We start from the raw sequence: 22,194 nt of genomic DNA, 5'->3' as shown, positions 1-22,194 counted from the left end.
ATGCTGCCACCAGGTTGTGTGTTCCCTGATCCAGGAAGTGCCAGGTGAGGTGGGATATTCTGCCTGGAGTCAGGGGGAGACTAGAAGAGGTGCAGGGAGGGCAGACATGGGAGGTGCCACAGCTGAGATGGAAGGACACGCACCCTCACTTTCATTACATGGTATCTCCAAAGTGGTACTGGACCTAAAGGGAGGGAGAGGGCCAGAAAGAGCGTCAAAGGAAGAGTCAGAGGTTGTAGGTGCTACTTTCTCCATTTTTGGTGTGTGGAAAGACAGAGGGACAGAGAGGATCAGGGAATGGGTGGTGAGGTCAGTAGTGCTAGGAGTAGCCCGGATAGGAAACGTGACTGGGGACAGGGAATCTAGTCTTGCCGCAGGAGGGGAGAAAGAAGGGGCAGGCTGAGGGGCAGCTCGGTCTGCCATGGCCTTTGTCTTATGCCCCAGCACCCTCACTTTGCCCTCCATCACATCTCATCGTTATCCTTTACGATCTTCCTGTTCCTTTGGCCCTTGTGCTCCAAGGTGCTCAGGTTTTCCTCCAGAACTGAACGAGGATGCTTAGGAGGCAAGGGCAGCTCTGGCTACCCCACTGCCATGGCACCTTTTGCAGGACCTCTTACTGGAAGCTCTGGGTGGTGAGCAGCTCCCAGGTGGAGTGTGGATGTCTTTGGGCCCTGCATCTCCTTCCCTCACACCAGTGAGCCAGGAGGTCGGGGTGGATGGTCTTCATCCAGAACTTCCTTGGCCTTCTCCTCGGGCAGTGGGGAGCATCCTGGGCTGGCTCAGGGAACGGCTGCTGCACCTGGGTCAGGCTTCCCAAGGGGCAGGCCACTTCCTGCGGGGCTGTGTGACAGGGAACTGCCTGGTCATCAGAGAGGGGGCTCATGGGAGACTCCTGGGCCTGCTCGCTCAAGCTGTTTTCTGAGTGGTGGGGATGAAGATTTCCCTCCAGAGGCCCAGGGCTGCCCTCAGAGGGAGTGAGGCCTCCCCTGTTCTCCAGGGGTCCAGATGTGTATGGTACTTCCCCATCAATAGGGGGTTCCCTTTTCTTATCCTCATGCCTCTGACCTCGAGAAGAATCTCCTTGTCCTCCATCATTGCTTTTCTGGGGTCTTTTTGTGCCCTCACCTTCACCTCCCTTGGGCAAGGAATTGGGAGATGACCAGATGTCAGAATCATATCCGTGACTACCTGCCCGGGAGATACAGCCGGGCAGGTAGAGAGGAGGCTCTTTATGCCTCGCAAGCATTCAAACATTATGGAATTCCATGTAGAAAGCACGGGCTTCTTTGGGAGTCACCCCGAGACACCAGGTGAAGTAGCTCCACAGAGGAGTCCATAGCCCGCGGGAGAGGACATGGCGTCTTAGCGGCGATGGGGAAGCCGGCGGGTGAAGGCTCGTGCTGCTGCTCCCATGAAATGCCTGTGGTCAGGGCAGAGGGGAGGTGCAGGAGCAGCAGGGTGACCTGCACCAGGCAGGGGAGCATGTGGGCTGGGAGGCCTGGTGGGCCCTGGCCAGGAGGGGGCGGTCTGCGGAGTAGTCCAATCTCACTAACAGCATTGCCCATTCAGAGGAGGTTGTGCGCAGGCGCGATCTGCAGAGGAGCAGGACACGGAGTTTCTCCTTCGCTGCCAGCCCCTCTGAGGACGAGCTGGCACTGATCAGCTTCGCGACGTCCACCTGGAGCACGGGACAGGGACAGGGGCGCCGGGAAGGGGGACCCATCCCAGGGCGTCAAGAGAAGGCGCCAAAGAAAAAGGGCAAGGCCTGCTGCGGGCCCAACTGGACTGCAAGCACCTGAAAACCTCCGCTGCTGCTGGCAGGTGCTAGGCCCCAGGCAGGTCGCGGTGCGGGGACGGGGAGGGCCGGATTCTCCGGAATGTGTCCCCCTGGCGCTGGCTGGGGGCTCCTTGGCGCCTGACCCAGGGCGCTCCACGTGCGTCCCCTGAGGGCCTCCAGGTCAGGGATAGACCGCTCAGGACCAGTCGAACAAGCTGGGTCCTGCCCGACACCCCGGGGCCCTCCCTGAGCCTCTGCGCAGGCTGCAGCTCGCGCCTCCTCCGACGCTGCCACTGCCACCCAGTCTCGTGCTCAACGGGTCGGGCCAGGAAGGTTTCCGAGGAACGTGATGCCCGGACCTTCGTGGATACCACACCCAAGACATTCCTTCCCGACACGCAGGTTCTTTTCCGTTCTTTTTACAGATTGAATAAAACAGCATTGAAGCCTGAGACCGTGCCTCAGGGCCACACAGGGAGTCACCCGGCCAGGCTTTGAACCCAGCTGCAGGTTCCGGAGCGTGTGCTCCTGACTGTGCCCCCTCCGCGAGCTGCGGGTGTTCCCGTTTCCCCGTGGTACTGAGCGCGTGCCCTCTCGGTAAGGAGCACATGCACTCCTGCCTGAGAGAAGGGATATAGTTCAACCCAGAAGCTGAGTGTGGCCCCCTTTGGGCAGGGCAGGGACCGTATGGTGACCTCTGCAATGCGCTAGGGCGGCCTGCCTGGGTCGTGTGCTGGGCAAGAACTCACAAACTCGGGGAGAAAGCAGATAAGAAAAGAGTGTATTCACGTTCCAGCCGCAGAAAGGGGCCACCTGTGGAGGGTGGCATGGCCCCTGCAGGGTGGGAGCAAGGAGCTTTCACTGAGAGTTAAGGAAGACGGGCTGCAGTTAGGAAATTAGAGGGGTCTTTGGACAGGTTGCCTGTTGCTCTCGCACCATCTCTGGAGGATTTCATCGAAATTTCTGGCTGTCATAACTGGCCACTTTGATCCGCCACGTATTTAGAGGTTTGTTGATGTTTCAGCATAAGCAAGAGTGAGGACTCAATATCTATAACTAGAGGTAGAAAAACAGAAGTCAGCTATCTGCAGTGCGGGCAAGAGGGGGCCAGCTAGCCCAGCGAGAAAAAGGGAAGAGAAGAGTGTTTGAAGCATCAGGGGAATTTTAATGAGCTGTGAAGGTGTCAGCGAAACACATTGAATCAGCCTAGTGCCAAGGAAACCCTCAGTTAATAACGCTTTCCAATGTCTTAAGGCACTTTAATGACTTTTAAATTTTATTTATTTTATTTTTTGGGGGGAGGGGGTGGGTGAGTGGGTGCCATAGGGCATATGCACACACCAGAGAGAAACACAAAAAAGACAGAGAGGGGAACCAGCAGTTAGCGTAATGGCTATGACTCTGGACTCCCACGTAGTCGACCGCAGTTCGCGTCCCGGACCCAGTGGCTTAAAACTCACGCCGGGCGCGTGTGCGTGCGTGCCCAAGATCCCAAGAGGAGAATGGAGGAGAGGGGATTGTGGCATGATCATCCCCCCTGGGGGGTGATTTCTCACTTTCTGTCTCTATGTCTCTCTCTCTTTGTCTGGCGAGCGCACGCACCCTATAGCAAAAATCTCTCCAAAAAAAAAAAGAAAAGACAGAGAGAAAGACAGAAAGAAATCTTCTCCAGGGGGATTGGCCATGCCACAATCCCTTCTCCTCCATTCTTCTCTCAGAATCTTGTTCACACATGCACACACACCCTGGGTGTAATTTTCAAGCCTCTGGGTCTGGGACTTGAACCACCATTGGCCATGTGGTAGTCCAACACCTTAACCACCACACCACCTACTGGCCCCAATGCTAAATAGCCTTCTGCTCAAGAGAGGACACATATTCTTGGGTGTCAGGACAAGGGAAATGCATGTTCTTGTCCTAGAGCTGCAAACTTCAGCATGACACGGAAGATCTGGAAAACTCCATACAGGCTTAATCTGTGAGAATCTTGTTTCTCTGGTTCACTTCATGGAGTGTTTTTCTCTCTCATTGGGCTGATGTTGTGTATCAGAAGTTTCAGAACCAAGAATCATAGGGATCAAAAAAAAATTTTTTTTGGAGAGGTTTTTGCTATAGGGCGCATGTGCTAACCAAAAAGACAAAGAGAGACAGAGAGACAGAAAGCGAGAAATCACCCCCCAGGGGAGATGGCCACGCCACAATTCTTTCTCCTCCATTCTCCTCTTAGGATCTTGGGCACGCACGCACACGTGCCCAGCGTGAGTTTTAGCCATTGGGTCCGGGACTTGAACCGCAGTCGACTACGTGGGAGTCCAGCAACATAGCCATTATGACAACTACTGGTCCCTACGGATGAATTTTTAATAACAGTACACATACTTTATATAGGACAAAGCTCGCTTTACCCCTCTGCTCCTAAGAGTCCTTTTCTGGTCTGTCGGCGAATTTAGACTTTCCTCCCAACAATCTTTGAGGTCAGTAGGACAGAAAAGGCTTTGCTCTGGCATGCCGGATTTTAAATAGACCCAAATTCTGTTCACATCATAGCTAGACTGACCAAAATCACAGACAGAGATAAGATACTAAAATTAGCAAGAGAGAAACGTCAAGTTACTTTCAAAGGATATCTTGGGACCAGTAGTTAGTGTAATGGGTATGTTACTGGACTACCATGTAGTAGACTGCAGTTCTAGTCCTGGACCCAGTGGCTTAAAACTCACGCCAGGCGTGTGTGCGTGCGTGCCCAAGATCCCGAGAGGAGAATGGAGAAGGGAGTGCAGAGGGGTGATTTCTCGCTTTCTGTCTCTCTGTCTCTCTCTGTCTGTCTGTAGAGTGCAGGTATCCTATAGCAAAAATCTCTCCAAAAAAAAAAAGGATACCTCATCAGGGTAATTGCAGACCTCTCATCAGAAACAATGTAAGCCAGAAAAGAATGGGAAAATATATCCAAAGCATTAAGTGAAAAATAATTTCAACCAAGAATGCTACATCTGGCAAAATTATCCTTCATATATGAAGAAAAGACAAAAACATTCTCAGATAAACAAAAGCTGAAGGAGTTTACCAACACCAGACCAGTTCTCCAAGAAGTTCTGAAGGGAATACTATACAGGAAAACTAAAGTCGGACACACAGAAATAAGAGTACAAAAAACATCCAGGAAAATGCCCAACTTAATGGTAGGGGCGTGTTTGGAAAGACCCACAATAACATTGAATGTTAACTTCCAGAATTTAAATGGAAAGATCAGACCACAGTAACACTGCAGATTAATTACATGAGACTGAACTGGTGAAATAGAATTTGATGACTTTTGATTAAAACATTACTGATTTTCTTCTATGCTTTGTTTTCCAGATTTAAGGATTTTTGTCTTCTCTTGAACTATTGATAGGTTCATCTACTTATTGCCTGAACTGAATCCTAAACTTTTTCCTGGTTTTAAGCTTTAAGCCAACTTCTCTTAACATTTTTTTTGATCTTTTAAAATTGTTTTTCTTGAAATTAAAAAATTCATTTAAAAAATATTTAATGACTGCAGTCGGCTATATAGCCCCCGCTAGGTGCTACTTTACAGTGTGATCCTTCTGCTCACTGAGGTTTATGCCTAAAGTCAGACATATGTTTGCGGATATGTATATATCAACTGCATTTGCTATTGAAAGTATTTTAGATTAATTAAGACCTTTTGTGAATAAATAAAATGTGTGGGTGGGAAGAAAATCAATTACAGTTCTATTATTTTCATTTGTTTTCCCAAAGAGGAAAAAAATCATCAAATGTACAGTGAAGGGCTTCAAGGTAATGAAAGAGCATCTGGACAGAGGTATTCTAGAAAAATTCGCCTCTTATTTTTTCTTGTTCGGTGGAAATAGATGGACAAGATGCTTTTTTCCTTTGAAAGAGACTTGGGACCAACAGTTGGCATAATGGCTATGTCGCTGGACTCCCACGTAGTCAACCGCGGTTTGAGTCCTGGACCCGGTGGCTTAAAACTCACACTGGACGCGTGTGCATGTGTGCCCAAGATCCCGAGAGGAGAATGGAGGAGAAGGGATTGCGGCCTGGCCAGCCCACCTGGGGGGTGATTTCTCGCTTTCTGTCTCTCTGTCTCTGTCTGGCGAGCGCATGCACCCTATAGCAAAAACCTCTCCAAAAAAAAAATAGAGACTTCTGCTGTAGGGTATGTGTGCTTTGTGGAGGGACAGAGAGACAGAAAGTGAGAAATAACCCCCCTGGGTGGAGCAGGGGGAAATGGCTATGCCACAATCCCTTCTCCTCCATTATCCTCTCGGGATTATGAGCATATATATATATACACACACACACACACACACACATGCCCGTGTGTGGAGCCACTAGGTCTGGGACGTAAACCACAGTCAGCCATGTGAGAGTCCAGTGCCTTAACCTCCATATCACCTGCTGGCCTCCAGATGTTCTTTTGAGATATAGAATATTCTCTTGTTTGTCCTTGCAAAGTAGCTTCAAATGGCAAGTGGCTGTTCTGAGTTAAGTCAGCTTGAAGTAAATGAACATGCGGAGAGAAAATTTCTCAAGGCAAATATATTGCAAAAATCAATTTAATAATTAAGAAAACCATTTTTCTAGGAGATTTTTGCTATAGGGTGCATATGCTCACTGAAGAGACAAGGAGACAGAAAGCGAGAAATCACGCTCCAGGGGGGTGGCCATGCTGCAATCCCTTCTCCTCCATTCTCCTCTCAGGATTTTGGGCACACAAGCACACGCACCTGGCATGAGCTTTAAGCTGCTGGTTCTAGAACTTGAACCATGGTAGACTATGTGGGAGTTCAGTGACATAACCATTACGCCATCAGCTGATCCCGATAAAACCACTTTAATTGCAATAGCAATTTATAGCTCCCAGGTGAGATTACCTTTAATGTGACAGTTTTAAAAACACCAATCTCTAGTCATAGCAAATGGACCTAGGGTGGCCAGCACCGGACAGAACTATGGAAAGGTTTTCGCTATAGGGCATGTGCACTTGCCAGACAGACAGAGACAGAGAGACAGAAAGCGAGAAATCACCCCCCAGGGGGGGATGGCCACACCGCAATCCCTTCTCCTCCATTCTCCTCTCAGGATCTTGGGCACGCACGCACATGCGCCCGGCATGAGTTTAAGCCACTGGGCCCAGGACTCGAACCACGGTCGACTGCATGGGAGTCCAACAATATAGCCATTAGGCCAACTGCTGTTCCCATGGGCTGTTCATTTCAACAAAGGGAAAAAGAGATTTAGCTAACACAGAACAGGGATATGAAGTGTTGTTTCCATTGATGTTGTGAACGGGAAAAGCAGCCTTCAGATGACCTGGGAACATCGCATCACACTGTGACTGCCTTTCCCTGTCACTAAATTCCATGATGTAATTGTACTTATTGAAACACATTAGGAACATGTAGAGTATTAGGGGGATTTAAACTTGATTTTTCCAGAAGTCTTGCCTGTAAAATGAACATCGTTGCTCCAATTGCTTTCAGCCCTAAAGAGGCTGTTTGGATCTTAATTTCACGGTTAATGAAATGAGCTTATTTTTCTCTGAAGCCCCTCCCGTGTGCCTCCGTCCAACCCATTTTGTGTTTGGGAAACAGTCAGAGATTTAAAAATCAAGAAAAAGAAATAATAACTTAAATGACACATGGGCTATGCTGTTGACTCACCTGAGTAATCAAGTCCAAGCACACTTTATGTTAGTGTTGTATGTTGGGGCAGAACCTTCAAGGTTCCAGAAAACAAGAGTTCACCCTTCCTTTGGAGACTGCAGTTCACAGACACCTTGTGTGATCAGTCCTGCTCATGTGCAGCATCGCCTCCTGCCATCCCTCTTTCCTGTAGTCAAGCTCACTTCATTTTCCCAGTTGCCCAGCCACCTCAGTGCTCAGTGCTCCAGTTTCAATCTTTCCAAGCCCGGTACCTGACACACATTGGCTTGTCAGGAAAGCCACGATGTATTACTTTATGCAAACCTGCATGATGACTTTTCCAGGGACGCAGTAGAACACAGACCCTAGCACACAGAAACACAGAATCTTCTTTTCCAGTGATTCCTCTGTGCTTAGAACCCAATCAAAGTACAGTGTAGTGGGACCGGGGAGCTTTTGTTCCAGATCTGCCTCAAAATAACTGTGGCCCCTTAGAAAAGTCATAGCTATTTATAGGGCTTCTTTCTTTATATTTTAACGGAGTCAAATGACCCACAGTAATTTCCGAATGGTCCTCAGTAAAATTTAGAAGTTATTGGTATCCTAAACAAATGAAGATAATTATACAAGAAGTTATGTGTCCTCTCTTTCTTTTTAGAATTATGTATCTAATTTTATATTATTTTTAAATTTGCTACAGGGCACATGAGCTCACCAGAGAGAGAGAGAGGGAAAGTGAGAGAGCAAGCTGCCAGGTCTGGGACTCAGGCTGTGGTCAGCTGTATGGGAGTCTAGCACCTTAACCACCACACCACCTGCTGGCCCCCTATGTTTTTGAGCTTCCTCCATTTTATAGATGATGACAGACATAACAGAAGTAGATGATTTGATCAGAGATTCTGAAGTATCAACAGATGAAACTAAAACACATGATTTCTTCGCTTCTTGGACTCTCTTAGCCAACATATAGGCTGCTGAATTAAACTGAAGCATAAGCAAGCATGTTATAAAAGAGGCTATTCTTACAGGACTTCAAACCAATGGGAAGAAGAATTGAAATTCTTTAAATATTACCTAATCTTGCGAGGTTTACAGCTGTATTTTCACATCAATTAATTTCTTTATTTATTTTTTTAAGAGCAGTTTTTGCCACAGAGCACATGTGCTCGCCAGAGAGTCGGAGAGATGGAAAGCGAGAAATCACCCCCCAAGGGCTATGCCCATGCCACAATCCCCTCTCCTCCATTCTCCCCTCAGGATTTTGGGCATGAACACACATGCGCAGCCTGAGTTTTAAGCCATTGGATCTGTGATTCGAACCACAGTCGACTACGTAAGACAACCATTACGCTATCTGCTGGTCCCCACATCAAGCAATTTCTATAAATCCCAGATAGCCATCTGGATATATGAACTTCTGGATATTTCTCTGAAGTAATATTCATAATCTCTTGAGGTTTGTTCCCTGCTATCTGAAGTTTGTACTAAATAAGCCTCTTTTTTAAAAAAACATTTATTTATTTATTGTCTTTTTTTTTTTTTTTTGGGTTTATGCTATGGAGCACAAGCACTCACCAGACAGACAGAGAGGGACAGAGAGACAGAAAATAAGAAATCACCCCCAGGGGGGATGGCCACACCGCAATCCCTTCTCCTCCATTCTCTTCTCGGGATCTTGGGCATACACGCATACACACACCCGGCATGAGTTTAAGCCACCAGGTATGGGATTTGACCCGCAGTCGACTACATGGGAGTCCAGTGACATAGCCATTACACCAACTGCTGGTCCCTAATTGCTGCAATTTTTAAGCTGCCAGGTCCAGGACTTGAGCCTCTGTCAGTCATGTGGGAATCCAGCACCTTAGCCACCATGTTACCTTCTGGCATATTTTTTAAAGCAAATTAATGAGAAAGATATTAAGTTTTACCTCTTTTCGTCTGTTTGCAATAGGGCATGTGCACTTGCTGGAGAAAGACCAAGAAAGTAAGAAAGCTTCCCCTGGATGGATGGCGATACCACAATCTATTCTCTTCCATTTTCCTTTCAAGATTTTGGGCTTACATGCACACACACCTGACATGTTTTTTAAGCCTCCAGGTTTGGGACTCAAACCACCCAGTTGACCATGTGGGATCCAGCTGCCTTAACCACCATGCTGTTGGCTTTCCCCAAATAAGCTTTCTTAGGGAAATGAAAAGCTATTTGAGACATAAAGGTATTTGTATTTTCTGTTTTTTCACAAAGATCGTGATCTTCTGAATAGTAACTAATTTCATAAGGGTGCAATATAGTTCTGATTTCTCCACATCCTTGCCACCTTTCCTTATTATATGTATATATATATATATATATATATATACACACATACATAAAATATATATATGTGTATATATACATATATACACACACACACACATTAGGTTGTCAGGAAAGTCATGAAATAGTTTCCTACATTTTTCTATGCAAAAATGTGTCATGACTTTCCCAAAAACGACATCAACTACACACACACACACACACACACACACACACACAGAGAGAGAGAGAGAGAGAGTGTGTGTTTTGTTTTTTGAGTAGTAGCTATCCTAGTGGGTGTGAAGTGGTCTATCATGGTTTTCATTCACAATTATTTAGTGATTAGTGATATGAACATCTTTTCATGTGCTTCATGTCCGTTAGTATACATTCTCTGGAGCAATTTCTACTCAGGTCCATTGCCCAATTTTCAATAGTGTTATTTTTGTGTGGTTGAGTTGTGTTCTTTAAATATTCTGGACATTAATTCCTTATCACATATATGACTTACAAATATTTTCTCCCATTCTATGTGATGCTTTTTACTCCGTTAGTTGTGTCCTTTAATGAACAAAAGTTTTTATTTTTTATAAAGTCCAACTTACCTAAGTTTATCATTGCTAAATGTGATCTTGGTGTCCTAGTCAAGAAGTCATTGGGAAAACCAGTATTACAAAGTTTCCTCCTATGTTTTCCTCTAGATCTTTTATACTTTTAGTTCTCTAATTAAGTCTTTGATTCATGTTAATTGTGGATGATATGTGATATAAGGTGATGTATATGATATAAGGTAAGGTCTAACTTCATTGTTTTACACGTGGCTATCTAGTTTCCAGGCGCCATTTGTTGAAACATCTGCCCTTTTCTTAGTTACTGGTTTTGGCACTTTTGTTGAAAGTAATTAGACCACATATAGAGTTTGTTTCTGAGTTCTCTATTCTATTCCATTGATCTATCTATCTGTTTTTTTATGCCAATACCTCATTATTTCATTTACCATAGATTTGTAGTAAGTTTTAAAGTCAGAAAGTGTGAGTTCTCCAAATTTTTCTTTCTTTTTCAAGATTATTTTTTCTATTCAAGGTCCCTTGAGATTTCATATACATTTTTAGGATGGATTTTTCTATTTCTTAAAAAAAGCACCATTTGAATTTTCACAGAGATTGCATTGAGTCTATAGACCACTTTACATAAAATTGTCAAATTAAAAATGCTTTCCTGATCAGCAGGTGGCATAATGGTTAAGATGGCTGGATACCAGATGACCATGGTTCGAGTCCTGGACCTGGTGGCTTGCTTTCTCACTTTCCCTCTTTCTCTCTGTCTTTCTCTGGCAAAACTCATGTGAAATAATAATAATGATAAATAAATAAAATAATTCTTTTTTAAAAAAAGAAACATGGCGGAAACTTTTCTGCTGGCAGAACTTTCCTGTTCTCTGCATCTGGCCCGCCATCACCAGCGGACTTTCCCGCCCTTGAGCGTTTGGCGGCCGCCAAAGTTGAACAGAAACAGCGAACTTCATTGGCCAGACAAGGACCCATGGTGACCACCTATTGGACAACGGCCCTTTAAGGGAAAAGAAGAGAAAAAACGGAAACATTTAGGAAGCCTTTATTCAGGCCCACCGTGATAGGTGCAGGGACCACCGTGGTACGGTCTTGCAGTGAGAGAGAGACTGGACTCAAGTCCACGTAGAGTGTGGGCAGGTGGGGGGGTGGGGATCAAAGGGAGGTGAACTATGAAGAAACAACAAAGGAACGAGGAATTTGGCTGAACCAGCCTAATGGGATTCTTGTCAAAGACAGGCCAGGGTGAGAGGACAGCCCCTGGGGGATAGTGAGGGTGAAGAGGCTGATGAGATGTGAAAACTGACCAGATACCCAAGATGGGAAGTTCTTGCTAAACTTCCTTAGCAGAGTTCTTTGTTAAAACGGGGGTTTACAGGGACACGCCCCGATGGGCCTAGTAGGAGACTCCGAAGCCTGAATGAGGTTCCTCCAAAGACTTCTATCACCACAGAAGATGCGTTGCCAGAACCAGGCTGGAACTCCGCACCTGCCTCCCCGCAGCTTCCCAGTGAGCAGTCACCCTGTGCTTCCCGGGTGTTGGCCTGCTTGGTCACCTCCAGGAGACACAGGCCCTGCGCCTTCCCTAGGAGCGATGCATGTCAGATTTTAAAGCCTGTATCAGATGACAATTCTTCAGTGACAGTCTCAAGTATTATACAAACGAGTTTTATTCGTTCACCGATTCTGAAGACATACACTTTTAAAAATTGGAGACCAAAAAGGAATTAGAATCTTATAATCAAGAATCCTCATTTCCCTCCATGGTCTCAAAGTAAGCTCTCCAACTTGGCCTAGACCACTGACTCCTGTGGCTTATCCGTGGGTTACGCTGCCTGTTCTGGTGTCCTGTTTTCCTCTCCCCAACTCCCTCCCTCCAGCACATGCTGCCTCGCTGTCTGGTGTCACCGTCCTCAGCTCAGACCTGCAGCCATGGTCCCAAGCACTTCTAAACTCCGTCCTCAAATCCACAGGATCCACTCAGGACTCCAACTCCTGTTTTTACGATCTAGTTCACTGTCTGAAAAGGAATCTGGTGTTCCTTAGGGATCACTGCTAAGATGCCAGATGAAACCACATGTAAGAGCTAGGTCAGTGGAGAACACACAGCTGTGATCACAGGATGCACATTTGTAAAAGGCACTTTCTACCCCCACATCCTCTGCCCAGATAGTGCTGCCCTCCTGCAGGAGGGGTCAGGATGGCAGAGGTACAGCTCAGATCTGAGGAAGAGACCCTCTGGCCTCCAGGAGGGGTGATGGGTCACAGACGTGGGGTGAGGGTGAGGAACGGGGGCGGGGGGTAGTCCCAGGGACAGCTCCCTTGCTGCCTAATGCACCAAGATGCTTGGCCACAGTTTCATTTAAATATGTCTGTCTTGGTTTGTGTCTATTTGCAGACAAAGCAAGGTTAGTGTGGGAACGTCAGATGTTAAAATGGAAAGCTTAGCATCAGAAGAGCTGTTAGGGGACCAGCAGTTAGCATAATGGCTACGTCACTGAACTCTCATGTAGCCGACCGCAGCTCGAGTCCCGGACCCGGTGGCTTAAACTCATGCCTGGCACGTGTGCATGTGTGCCCAAGATCTGGAGAGGAGAATGGAGGAGAAAGGATTGTGCCGTGGCCATCCCCCCTGAGGGGTGATTTCTCACTTTCTATCTCTCTGTCTCTGTCTTTCTGGCAAGCACATGTGCCCGATAGCAAAAACCTCTAAAAAAAAAAAAAAAAAAAAAAGAGCTGTTACAGTGACAGGTAGGTTATTCCTAAGGAAATGCTCAAAACACCAAGCAGAGGATGAACTCAAAGATGGAACTCAAATAACTTTTTGTTGTTGTTGTTTTAATAAGAGCTTATAATTACATAATTTAAAAATAGCAATTTTAGCATATGTGAGAAAAATCTTTTTCTAATACCGAAAAAGCATCTCTTTGGTATAGACATTGCACCATAGATGTGATCTTTTTAATTAATCAAGAGGCTGGCGGTTGGCCTGGTGGTGGAGACGCTGAACTCCCACATGGCCGACTGCAGTTCGAGTCCCAAACCTGGTGGCTTTCTTTCGCACTTTCCCTTTTTTCTCTCTAGTTAAACTGGAAAGTGCTAATAATAAATACAGGTACATAAATCATTCTTTTTAAAAATTTAATCAAGAGCTATGACCTAATACACTAAATGAAATTATTCTTTTTCCACTTAATTAATTTGTGTTGATTGATTCATTTACTTCCTTAACAAATTGACTGACTGTTTAAACCTATAGGTAAACCAAGTTATGATAACTCAAAAAGTTATTTCAAAGTAATTTCATACCGATGTCAATTTATCACCAGGCCATTTTTTGTTTTCATTCAATTACAAAAAGTAACAAACTACTTTGCCAAGAGAAACGCTGCTGGATCATGATTCCAAAGAGTAATTCCTGGCTCATTGAATTTACACAAGTCGGAGGGTTGCTATATTGGGAAAAGGTACTCAGTGTCTGGAATACCACCACACGAAATTTGCCACTTTCCCTACAGTTTAAAACTTCCAGAAATGGGCCAGCAGGTGGCATGGCGTCTACAGTGTTGGACTCCCACATTGCCAACCATGGTTCGAGTACCAGACCCGGTGGCTTAAAAATCATGCTGGGTGTGTGTGCATGTGTGCCCAAAATCCCAAGAGGAAAATGGAAGAGAAGGGAGCGTATGCAGCAAGTGCACACACCTTATGGCAAAGCCAAAACAAAACAAAACAAAACAAAACCAGAGGTTGAGTGAAGAGTTGCATCCTGCTTTACTAATGGGAAAAAGGAATATAAGCAGACGCATGGGATAACATGCTTCCACAGATACGGCAGCTTACATACAGACAAGGAGATTCTGCCATTTGCATTTTATTCAATGGACAGCTAAGGCTCAGTCTACTAAAATGTGATCATTCTGATAATTATTACTTACCTCGTTATTTGGCAAAGAATGGGTACAAAAAAGTAGCAGTAAGGAACAGTTACCAAAACCCTTTCAATGTTGTGTCCTTTAACAGACTTTGCAAACGTAGACATGGTCATGACTTGGAGCAATAACGTCTTTCACTCTGTTGCTTAAATAGCCCATTTCTCCTGCATTCGTGTATTTCTTGGTTTTGTTTAGACTGGGGCACAATGGTATAGAGAGTCCACGTTTTCTCCAGAGTATTCGCATCATGCTCCAAGAACGTGCAGACAGCACCTGCTCACAGCCAGCTTGAGCTAAGGCTTAGGGGACCCGCTCCTGTGCTAATGGCGTTGATCCATGCAGGAAGGCAGAGACTCCTGGCCTAATCTCTCTTTTTTAAAAACTGTGTGTGGGTATGTGCACTCACTAAAGATAGACAGAGAGCCAGAAAGCATCCCTCGATGGGGTGAGATCATGCTGCAATCCCTTCTCCTCCTTTTCTCCATCTTGTCAGGATTGTGAGCACACACACACATGCATGTGGCATGATTCTCACCATCTGGGATCCAGCTCCCTTAATCACCAGATTGCTGGGGCCAGCCTTGGCCTAATCATCTCTTAAGGTCCCTTTAAAAAAAGAGAAAAAAGGGAACCAGCAGTTAGCGTAATGGCTATGTCGCTGGACTCCCACGTAGTCGACCGCGGTTTGTGTCCCGGACCCGGTGGCTTAAAACTCACGCCGGGCGCGTGTGCGTGCGTGCCCAAGATAAACTTCCAGAAATGGGCCAGCAGGTGGCATGGCGTCTACAGTGTTGGACTCCCACATTGCCAACCATGGTTCGAGTACCAGACCCGGTGGCTTAAAAATCATGCTGGGTGTGTGTGCATGTGTGCCCAAAATCCCAAGAGGAAAATGGAAGAGAAGGGAGCGTATGCAGCAAGTGCACACACCTTATGGCAAAGCCAAAACAAAACAAAACAAAACAAAACCAGAGGTTGAGTGAAGAGTTGCATCCTGCTTTACTAATGGGAAAAAGGAATATAAGCAGACGCATGGGATAACATGCTTCCACAGATACGGCAGCTTACATACAGACAAGGAGATTCTGCCATTTGCATTTTATTCAATGGACAGCTAAGGCTCAGTCTACTAAAATGTGATCATTCTGATAATTATTACTTACCTCGTTATTTGGCAAAGAATGGGTACAAAAAAGTAGCAGTAAGGAACAGTTACCAAAACCCTTTCAATGTTGTGTCCTTTAACAGACTTTGCAAACGTAGACATGGTCATGACTTGGAGCAATAACGTCTTTCACTCTGTTGCTTAAATAGCCCATTTCTCCTGCATTCGTGTATTTCTTGGTTTTGTTTAGACTGGGGCACAATGGTATAGAGAGTCCACGTTTTCTCCAGAGTATTCGCATCATGCTCCAAGAACGTGCAGACAGCACCTGCTCACAGCCAGCTTGAGCTAAGGCTTAGGGGACCCGCTCCTGTGCTAATGGCGTTGATCCATGCAGGAAGGCAGAGACTCCTGGCCTAATCTCTCTTTTTTAAAAACTGTGTGTGGGTATGTGCACTCACTAAAGATAGACAGAGAGCCAGAAAGCATCCCTCGATGGGGTGAGATCATGCTGCAATCCCTTCTCCTCCTTTTCTCCATCTTGTCAGGATTGTGAGCACACACACACATGCATGTGGCATGATTCTCACCATCTGGGATCCAGCTCCCTTAATCACCAGATTGCTGGGGCCAGCCTTGGCCTAATCATCTCTTAAGGTCCCTTTAAAAAAAGAGAAAAAAGGGAACCAGCAGTTAGCGTAATGGCTATGTCGCTGGACTCCCACGTAGTCGACCGCGGTTTGTGTCCCGGACCCGGTGGCTTAAAACTCACGCCGGGCGCGTGTGCGTGCGTGCCCAAGATCCCGAGAGGAGAATGGAGGAGAAGGGATTGCGGCATCACCATCCCCCCTGGGGGGTGATTTCTCGCTTTTTGTCTCTATGTCTCTCTCTGTCTGTCTGGCGAGCGCACGCGCCTACAGTGAAAATCTCTCCAAAAAAAAAAAAAGAGAAAAAAGAGAAAGCGAGAGAGATTTTTGTCTCTCCTCACCAGAAAAAGAGACAGAGACAGAGACAGTGAGAGGGAACGTGATAAATCACATCCCCGGGGTGGTGGCCATACTGCAATTCCTTCTCCATTCTCCTTCTGGAATTTTGGACACGCACGCACGTGTGCCCAGTGTAAGTTTGAAGCCACCAGGTCTGGGACTTGAACTGTGGTGAGCCATGTGGGAGTTCAGTGACATAACACTACACTGGTCCCAAGGTCCCACTTTTAATACTGTTGTAATGGCAATTATTTTTTTAAAGAACTAGCTATTTAATTTCACTTACTTTTTAAAATTTGCTATAGGGCATGTGCACTCATGAGAGAGAGAGAGAGAGTCCCAGGCCCGGGACTTAAACCACAGTCAACCATGTGGGAGTTCAGCCCCTTAACCACTACGCCACCTGTCGGGCCTGGCAATAAAATTGTAATAGGAGTTGAGAGGGAACAAACATTCAAACCATAGCAGTAGTCAAATTCATACAAACAGAAAACAGAATGGTGGGTGCTGGGTTTGGGGAGCGGGAAGGGAGACGTACTGTCTAACGGGTGTAGCGTGTTCATTTAGGAAGATGAAAACCACCTGGAATGTCTGTACACAGCGTGAGCACACTTAATGCCGCTGAACCATAAGCTTAAAATGGTCTTTTTTATATCATGTATATTTTACCAAACTAGAAATCAAAAGTATTGATCTGATTGTGCCTTTAGAAGGATTATCAATCTAATCTTAATTAGAAAAAAGATTACAGACAGAAATACTCTATGACTATTTTTATCCACGAAGTCAAAATATGCATGGAGGGCCCATTTACAAAGTAGTGCTTAAGGCATCTGACTCCCTCCTGACCAACCTCACGGTTCTGTGACCGGGGTCTGCTTAGCCAAACTGACTCCATCTTGTTAAAATCAAAAACTGCTTCTCTCTCAGCCTGAGACTCTTTGAGACTGCTCACAGGAGTCCCAAGGAGACCAACACCCAGCCTGGAGCTAAAACAGTGAGGGATCCTCTGCTCCAGTCACAAACTGAAACTCTTACCTTGAAGATTAACCATTTGATTGCACCCCTTAGCTAAGACTGAAACTCCTGTCTCAAAGACAAATTATTCAGTCATGCTAAAAATTAACCGATCTATGTCTTTCTACAGATGTCTGTAAGCCACATAGCATCCTCTTCACCTATAAAACACCTGTAAATCAATTGACCAAAAATACTCTTACAGGGACCAGCAGTTGGCATAATGGCTGTGTCACTGGACTCCCACGTAGTCGACCGCGGTTTGAATCCCAGACCCGGTGGCTTAAATTCACACCAGGCACATGTGCGTGCATGCCCAAGATTCTGAGAGGAGAATGGAGAAGAGATTGCAGTGTGGGATCTAGCCATTTGGGCAGAAAGGAAGATGTCCCACTGATAACTGGGCCTCCAGCATCCAAAACTCACGTGATTGAACTTCCAAGTTTGGGAAGAAACCGACCATCCACCAGATGACTAGAAATCGCTGCAGGACCACAAGAAATATGGGGAAGCAGGAAAATACCTCTCCCACAAGGGAAAAGGATAGCTCCTCTTTATCCACACACAGTTCAATGGAAATCATGGAAATGTCTGATAAAGAATTCAGAACATTCATAATGGCAAAGCTAACAGAGATGGAAGAGAAGAGAGACAAGGAACTGCTGAAGAGGAAGGAGAAAGGAGTTGAAGAGTTCCAGGAGGTGAGGAAATTCATGCTAGATCTAAAAGAGGAATTTCACACTTTACAAAAGAATCAGATGGAACTGTTAGAGATGAAGGCTATAATACAAGAAGTCAAAATCTCCCTTGAAAGTATTAAAAGCAGACTAGATCATACAGAAAATAGAATCTCTAATGTAGAAGAGAAAATGGTTGACCTAGAAAAATCCACCACGAAGACTGAGAAAATGGCCCAAAAATTTGAGAATAATATGCGAGAAGTACTAGATACCATCAAACGTCCAAACATCCGGATAATAGGCATCCCAGAAGGTGAAGAGACTCATAAGGGCATTGATAATCTATTCCATGAAATCTTACAAGAAAATTTTCCAAACCTGGAGAGGCACTCAAAGATTCAGTCCCAAGAAATACAGAGGACCCCAAATAGAATCAACCCAAGAAGATCTTCTCCAAGACACATTATAGCCAGATTGACCAAAACCACAGACAAAGACAAGATACTAAGACTGGCAAGAGAAAAAAGGCAAGTTACCTACAAAGGGTATCCCATCAGACTAACGGCAGACCTCTCATCGGAAACAATGAGAGCGAGGAGAGAATGGGAAAATGTATTCAAAGTATTAAGGGAAAAGCAATTTCAACCGAGAATTCTGTACCCAGCAAGGTTATCGTTCATTTGGGAAGAAAAGACACGAACTTTCCCAGATAAACAAAACCTGAAAGAATTTACCAGCACCAGACCGGATCTCCAAGAAGTTCTTAAGGGAGTGCTATGTCAGTAAAATTAAATGCAGACACACAGAAATAAGAGTTCAGAAACTAAGAAAATGGGCAACTTAATTGTAGGGCCAAAAGCTGGAGTTGAGTATTACATCCCAGATTTCAATCTGGAACATCGAACCTCAACAGATACAGAAGAAAGATTAAGTACATGAGACTGAACTGATGAAACAGTATTCTACGACTTGACTAAAATATTGCTGCTTTTCTTCTAAGCTTTGTTGTCTGGTTTTAAGGACTTTTGTCCTGTCTTCAGCTATCAATAGATTCATGTTCCGACTATTTGAACAGAATACTAACCTGTTTCTAGGCTTTAAGTTTCAAAGAAATATCCTTACCAGTTCAAAACTGCTTTTCTTGAAACCATCGGCTGATCTTGCTATTGAAAGTAGTTAGATTACTTATGATATTGTGTGACCAACAAAATGTTGGGGGAAAAGGGATTGAAGACAACTGTAGACAGCAGAGATAGTGTAATAAGAGAGTGGAATAGGGCAGAGGGCTAGACATGGGGTAAAAAAACATATATATGAAAGTAGAAATGGAATATTATGGATGAGAACATGCATTACTAAGCCACTATACAGTACATTCTAGATGGGAAATCACATTTAGAATGTTGTGATGATGCTCAGGGAATGAATGTAAATTAATAAAAAAAAAAAATTTTCAGAAGAAAAAAAAAAAAGGCATTAGAAATACCTATTTGATGACTGCAGTTAATGTATATAGCCCTAGTTAGGTGCTACTTTATAGTATGTTCATTCTATTCACTGATGTTTGTTTATGCCTAAAGTCAGACTTGTGTTCACGGATATGTACATATCAGCTGTGCTTGCTATTGAAAATATTTAGATTTATTAAGATATTTAGTGAAACAATAAAATAGGGGAGGCATAGAAAGCAACAATAGAAATAGATACCAGACACAGTGTGGGAGGTGGGTGGGAGATGGCAGAGGGTGAGATAGGGAATCAAAGACGGGAAAAAAGGCAAAATATACAGAAAACAATAAATGGAAAGTGATTTGTTGACAATAACACATATGTTGATGTGCTTGATTGAGCCAATATACAGTGTATTCTCAATGGAAAAATCTCATTTTGTATGCTATAATGATGTACAGTGAATGAATGTAAATAAAGAAAGAAAAAATATTTTAAAAAAGCAATGTAATACACTGTAAAGTTATATGTAATCCAATGTAATATAAAGAAGATTATGATGATAATAAAAAAAGAAAAAATAAAATAAAATAAAATAAAAAGAGACTGCGGTGTGGCCATTCCCCCTGGGTGGTGATTTCTCGCTTTCTGTCTCTGTCTTTCCGGTGAGCATACTCGCCCTATAGCAAAAACCTCCCCCTGCCAAAAAAAAAAAAAAAAAACTCCTACATATCTTTCTGGTGTGTTCCCAGTGTGATAAATTTTCCCTTCCTCTCTTATCAACAACTGTGCCTCTGTGTGTTTTTTAGAGTGGTGACAGGTCAGACCTGCTTTGGGTCCCTGGACCTGGGGCATAGAGCCCATCACCCAGCAAAAGTTCAAGTCCCAGACCCAGTAGCTTGAGAAACGTGTGTGTGAGTGCCCAAAATCTCAAAAAGAGGAGGAAATGGAGAATTAATTGGAGCATAACCACCCAAGGGGGCAGGGATGTTCTCTCACTTTTCCTCTCTGCTTCTCTGTCTGTCTCTGGTAAATTTATATTTTCATCTGCATAGAAAACATTTGTAAAAGACACAAGCTAATGACAATTTTTCCCCTGAAAAGAATTTTCTATGAAAAATATGTATTTAATTTAAAAATGGTAAAGAGTTAAAATATTTCTGAGTTGTGTTCCTAAATCCTTAATGATAACATAGATCAATATGTACATAATGCTGTTCCTCTCAAGCCCCAAATCTGAGAGGACTTGCCCGCATGTTTACCCATAACCCAGAGAGCACATCCGAACACCCAGCAGAAGACATGAGTTTCCTTACACTGGACGGGGCAAGGTCCCACTGGTGGCCGGCAGAGAAATGCTCCATGTGCCCTGAAGCACAGGCTCAAGTGTTACGTGGTAAGAATGAAGCATTCGCAGATCAGTCAAGATCAATGCAGACTTCCTGTCACTGTCACGAAATGTTTAACGTTACAGTAAAGGCTTGCTTATCTGAACAGAATCAGCCAAGTATGTTTAGGGTTTAGTGCTGTGGAAGGCCGCATATGAGACGTTGCACATGAACAACTGTTCGTCCATTTTGTTCCCTTACCCTAACAGGGCTGTCTGCTTCTGTAAACCTGCTTGCTCTGCCATGAGGAAACAGCTCATGCTAGCCATACAGAAAACAGGGACGACATCCTGGACCTGCTCCTGTCTTTGCTAACTAGCCCAAAACCCTTTTGTTTAGCAGTGTAACTGCTTGCATGGAAACCCCACTCCCCTCAGAAATAACCTGCTTGGTTCAGCTTCTGGAACAGCTTTCACCTGGGAACTCCGTACACCTGGCAAATGACCCCTATAAAAGGTTACCCCAAACTTTGGCTGGCACTGCAGTTCTGACTCTCGGCCCAGAGCCTCAGGCTATGGGTGCTGACAGGCAGCTGTGTCTCAAGGAGATAAGGTGAAGAGGGAGAAGGCAGGAGAGCTCAATGTATGGAGCTACTCTCAAACATTGTTGATATGGGGACCAGCAGTTGGCGTAATGGCTATGTTGCTGGATTCCCATGTAGTCGACTGCAGTTTGAGTCCTGGACCCGGTGGCTTAAACTCACGCCAGTCATGTGTACATGCATGCCTAATATCCCGAGAGGAGAATGGAGAAGGGATTGCGGCATGGCCATCCCCCTAGGGGGTGATTTCTCACTTTCTGTCTCTCTATCTCTGTCTTTCTGGCTAGTGCACGCACCCTAGGGCAAAAGCCGCTCAAAAGGAAAAAAAAGAAAAAAAAACATATGTTGCTATGTATTTTCACACTATTTATTTTCCCATCACATACATGTTTTTTTTAATTTACATGTAATCCCTGTCCGCCTTTACAGTGTATGACATGGTTTTCCCAGGACAAATAGCCAAGTCAGAGCCACCATCATATACAAGATCATGAACATCTAACTTTCCACTTTTGTGTCTCTTAAATGATTTGCTTGTTTTTTCCCTTATCCCCTCCCTCCCACTCCCTATTACCTGCCCCCCCATTACCCATTCCCTTCTGCACCATCCCCTCCCTCCCACTCCCTATTACCCCCTGTTACCCATTACCCATTCCCTTCTGCACTATCCCCTCTCTCCCACTCCCTATTACCTGCCCCCCGTTACCCATTCCCTTCTGCACTATCCCCTCCCTCTCACTCCCCATTCCCTTCCCCCCCACCCCCCACTCCTT

The 22,194-nt window shown here is 44.9% G+C and overlaps 1 protein-coding gene across 1 annotated transcript in view; it reads right to left on the bottom strand.

The window, feature by feature from the left end:
- LOC102472745 (nuclear autoantigenic sperm protein-like) overlaps positions 1-22,194 on the bottom strand; it is a 35,630-nt gene that overhangs the window by 5,765 nt on the left and 7,671 nt on the right. The window contains 5 exon segments of the mRNA XM_027775351.1: positions 489-544; positions 694-843; positions 1,129-1,191; positions 1,301-1,466; positions 1,553-1,681. Of these exon segments, the coding sequence (XP_027631152.1) occupies positions 489-544; positions 694-843; positions 1,129-1,191; positions 1,301-1,466; positions 1,553-1,681 (564 nt within the window).

This window comes from Tupaia chinensis, unplaced genomic scaffold (assembly GCF_000334495.1).
Source record: "Tupaia chinensis unplaced genomic scaffold, TupChi_1.0 Scaffold000007_1, whole genome shotgun sequence".
NCBI classification, from domain to species: Eukaryota; Metazoa; Chordata; class Mammalia; order Scandentia; family Tupaiidae; genus Tupaia; species Tupaia belangeri.
Note: the sequence above shows the minus strand (reverse complement) of the source record. Positions and strands in the feature narration are given on the sequence as shown.